Source organism: Lutzomyia longipalpis, chromosome 2, assembly GCF_024334085.1.
Source record: "Lutzomyia longipalpis isolate SR_M1_2022 chromosome 2, ASM2433408v1".
NCBI lineage: Eukaryota > Metazoa > Arthropoda > Insecta > Diptera > Psychodidae > Lutzomyia > Lutzomyia longipalpis.
Genome location: NC_074708.1, coordinates 20954918 through 20959137, shown reverse-complemented (window position 1 = coordinate 20959137; position 4220 = coordinate 20954918). Strand labels below are relative to the sequence as shown.

General features: G+C 33.9%; 1 protein-coding gene across 1 annotated transcript; it reads left to right on the top strand.

The window, feature by feature from the left end:
• The first annotated feature begins 223 nt into the window (after positions 1-223).
• On the top strand, positions 224-3551 carry LOC129789424 (protein MAK16 homolog). The gene is made up of 4 exons (XM_055826238.1): positions 224-605; positions 721-767; positions 829-1582; positions 3339-3551. The coding sequence occupies exons 1-4, from the start codon at positions 591-593 to the stop codon at positions 3468-3470; spliced, it is 948 nt and encodes a 315-aa protein (XP_055682213.1). The 5' UTR covers positions 224-590; the 3' UTR covers positions 3471-3551.
• The last annotated feature ends 669 nt before the right edge of the window (positions 3552-4220 follow it).

The window sequence follows — 4220 nt, the reverse complement described above, 5'->3', positions numbered from 1 at the left end:
ATGTTTTCTTTTGTAATCTTTTTTTTTAGGGAGAAACATGAAAATAACGTTGTAGTAAAAGCAGAATGGTGACTTTGAAAGGTTTATAATTAACGGAAATTTTAATTTCTTAAGTTTTTGCGGGAAAACTCAAAATTTTCCATTTTTAAACTCATTTTATTACACCTCAGGTTTTTGTTTGTTTTTATGTATTTTTTTGGCTTCCACCCCTTAAAATAGGAACACGTGCTGAAACATTTGCGGCTGTAGAAAATTTTTGTTTTCACCAATTTAACTCAATTTTCGGCTTTTTTGCAAAATAGTAGGTACTTATTGGGTTCGCGGGGTTTCGTAGTATTGGGGTGGTGATCTGTTGTTTTTTTTATGGCGGGGAGTGGGGTAAGGATTGGGGTTTATTGATTTTTTTGCATCCTAGAGTTAAGAAAAATTGAAAGAGTTCAAAAAACGCGCCTTTTTTCATTCAAATTTTATAAACTCAATAGGTGTCGCTACCACTGCAATTTTCTCGTGTGTGATGTTCTCACACCGCGTTTCAATTTTTTCAATTTTCTCATTTTTCTGGAATAAATAGCAGAGTTTTCACACAAAAAATGCAGCACGACGATGTGAGTAAGAGTGTTGAAGTGAAATTAAGCATATTCACAGAAAAACAACCTATTTTATATGTTTTATATGCTAATTGGTAAACATAACCTAATTTTAGTTGTTTTTATTTTGCAGGTTGTTTGGGGTATTATCAATAAATCCTTTTGTTCGCATAAAGTTTCGTGAGTAATATGGATATTCTAAGACTTTGAATACGTAATAATCGCCTTGTAATTCTTGCAGGACAGCAACACAGAAATTCTGTAAGCATGAGTACAACTTGACGGGGCTCTGTGGCCGGTACACGTGCCCACTGGCCAATAGTCAGTACGCCACAGTCCGGGAGGAGAATGGAATTGTGTATTTGTACATGAAGACAGCCGAGAGGGCCATGTTTCCTAGCAAGATGTGGGAAAAGGTAAAATTGTCACGGAATTTTGAGAAAGCCATCCATCAGATCAATGAGAGCCTCCTGTTCTGGAATAAGTATATCATCTCCAAGTGCAAACAGCGCTTTGTGAAGATCACACAGTACCTCATTCGAATGCGAAAACTCAAACTTCGACGACAGAAACTCCTTGTACCCCTACAAAGGAAGATTGAACGACGCGAGAAGAGGCGAGAAGTGAAGGCCTTGGTTGCAGCAAAATTAGACAGTGCTATTGAAAAGCAGCTGCTGGAGCGTCTCAAAAAGGGAACCTACGAGGACATTTACAATTTCCCGCAGAATGTCTTCAACAAAGCTCTCGAGAGTGAGACAGTGGAAGATGAAGATGACGATGAAGAGCAACATGAAGAAGAAGAATTGAGTGAATCTGAGAAGGAGATGGAAATTGAGCCAGAAGTGGAGAAGGAACTGCAATTGGACACAGAGTATGTTGAAGCAGAAGACGATGATGATGAGGAAATGGATACAGATGCTGACAGTGAATCAGGGAAACGAGAAGCAGCAGATGTTGATAGTGATTTTGAATCTTCAGACAATTCAGATATTGAGGTGAGTTTTGTATTTCTTTTTTTTTCGTAATTTCGTAATTTTTGTAAGCTTCTCATTTCTATTGATAGTTTAAGTTGCATTTTGAGTTTTTTGAGCTAAAAAGCTTCATTACTTGCAACTAAAATTAGTATGTAAATTAGAAAATTTTGCAGCTTATGTTAATAATTCGATAAAAAATGCAAGAAAAATGCATGTAACAAGGTCAGCTGAAACAAGCAGATGGATTCATTTCATTTTATATCTTTAGCTCTTATTATTTTTTGCTATTACCCAAATAATTAAATGGTCATAATGGTTTCAATTTTACAAAAATTACGTGTTAAAAAATTGATTCAATATTTTTTGATTGAATTTTTGTTGTAATAAATTGTGATTGGGACATGTTACTCGTTCATGAAACAAGTCCATAAATAAGACGAAATATAAGACTTATTGCAGATTGAATCGCGAAGAAAATGATTTTCTATGGTGACGGTAAACAAAGTATTTCTATTCTCATGATGCAATATTCTTTTAATGTTTTGAAATCTATAACTACATATAAAGTAGTGCAGCATTATTTGTAGTTTTCTTCATGGCCTATGTGACAACTGTATTTATGTATTATATTTATGATGTATTTTTGAGAGTCCCTCCACTTTTTGGTATAATAGTAAAGATAGTGAAGCGAATGCTTTTATAGTTTGTGATTCTTTTTTTTTATATTGAATACTCAAATGTGCTGAAATTGAATTTATTTGTTAGATAGGAAAAGAGTCTGTTCTCTTTTGATCGCGAAATTTGCAAAATATAAAAGAAAAGGAATTTTAAAGTCTAACAGATAGTTCGTTTGATAAAGCTAATTTTGGATCATTTTGCACTCAAAAAATAAGTTAGAATATTATGAAAAAAATTAGAAATCTCTAATGAAAAAAATGGAAAAAAAACAATATAAGTCGAAGATGAATAATGGTTCTCAAAGGGTTAATGGGAAGAAATTCTTTTTCAACAATCAATTAATAAAAGTATTGGTAAATCATCCACCCTTATGGTCAATTCGAATTTTGTGTAAAAATAAACGAAATTAAAGATTGATTTCAATTAAATTACCACTTATAGATCATTTTCAATATATGTTTTTTTTTACTTTACTACAAAAACAAAAGAACAAATGTTTCACGAATGTTCTAGATAAATTTTTAGTCTATTATTTCGTAAAAACTGCAAAACCATTTAACAAATATGTATATAAAATGAAAATGGTTGCAAAACTGTTTTTTTTTACAAAAAAATTGCAATTAATTGCAAAAGTTCTACAATTTTTAACATAAATTGATTGCAAAAGCTGTGACAATTTTGATCATGAATGTTGGAAAACTGTCTGTTTGTGATTTGCATGAAAAATGGGGAAGGACAGAAAAATCCACGAAAAGTTCTTCGCACTATTCTCCTTCCTCCTCCCTCTTTGTTGCTTCATTCTTGGACGACACATAGGCAATGGATGTTTTTGAAGCACACCGTGTGCTGCTCACCCGTGTGGTAAACAACGTTTTAGTTTGTGGCGGAACACGGTGAAATGAAATTGTACGTTTTGCATGCTGCTACTGGAGAATAGTGCTGGGAAAAATCGCGCGTATATGATTGGATTTTCTGTGTGTTTTTCATTTTTTTCGTGAAAAAATATATTGTACCACAGAAGAGATTTTATCTCAATTTTTTGTGAACGTGTGGACTTTTAGGAGAGAATTGAATTTTTTTGTCTGTGCCATTCTTGCAGGATATTGAGGGACCGAGTGGATCGAAATCAAAGATCAAAGGACAATTTGTTCGGGTACGGAGAACAAAACCAAAAGTGGAAATTGAATATGAAGTGGATACCGCTCAAGCGAGGGAAAGGATACATCAATGAGGTGAGATCTGCACAACGTTTTTGTTTTCTCACACAACCGTCAAAGTTATTCAAATAAAGAAAAGGTGTAAATTAAACTTACATTAATTTTTTTTGTCTGTTTATTTGTATCCCAAAAAGGCCAAAAGTGATAACGAAAAAAATTTGCTTCATTGAGGAAATCACGAGAAATAAGAGAAATTTGTTTAATTTTATATCAACATAAAAAAGTATAATTTTTTTTTAAATGAGAAGGAGGATTTAACGCGAACTGTGCGAGGGTGGGGTAGTAATTAAAGGTACAAAAAACTGCGGTGGTTTTGCCACCTTATACACAATTTTCAGTATTCTCTCGCGAAAAAAAAAGAAGAACACACCGTCCAAGGCTCCATATCACTTCAGCCAGATATCAATTAAATAACGTACAATGCAATTATTATTTTTCCATGATAATTGAATAACTCAGACATTTTTCACGTCAGCCTCCAATATATGATATTTCAAATGCGGAGAAAAACGATGATCAATGCTAATGTTGTGCACACACATCTTGAGCATTGTATGGTGGTGTGTTTGAGTTTTATTTAAGAAGTGGAGAAAAAATATTATGTATACACATTGTGATCTCGGTCTCTGGAGATCACACACGACCTTGAACGTGTGACGACGTCATTTTTGGAGCTGGAGCACAATGGACAAGAAACGCGATAGCCATTTAATGCCAAAGACCATGCCCTTATGCAAGGAGAGGCACTACCGACGCAGCTCTTG

Bases quoted from the DNA above. Each gene is read 5' to 3' on its own strand.
- LOC129789424 (XM_055826238.1), top strand. The intron at 768-828 runs GTGAGTAATATG...TAATTCTTGCAG, and splicing joins TTTTGTTCGCATAAAGTTTC to GACAGCAACACAGAAATTCT. The intron at 1,583-3,338 runs GTGAGTTTTGTA...CCATTCTTGCAG, and splicing joins CAGACAATTCAGATATTGAG to GATATTGAGGGACCGAGTGG.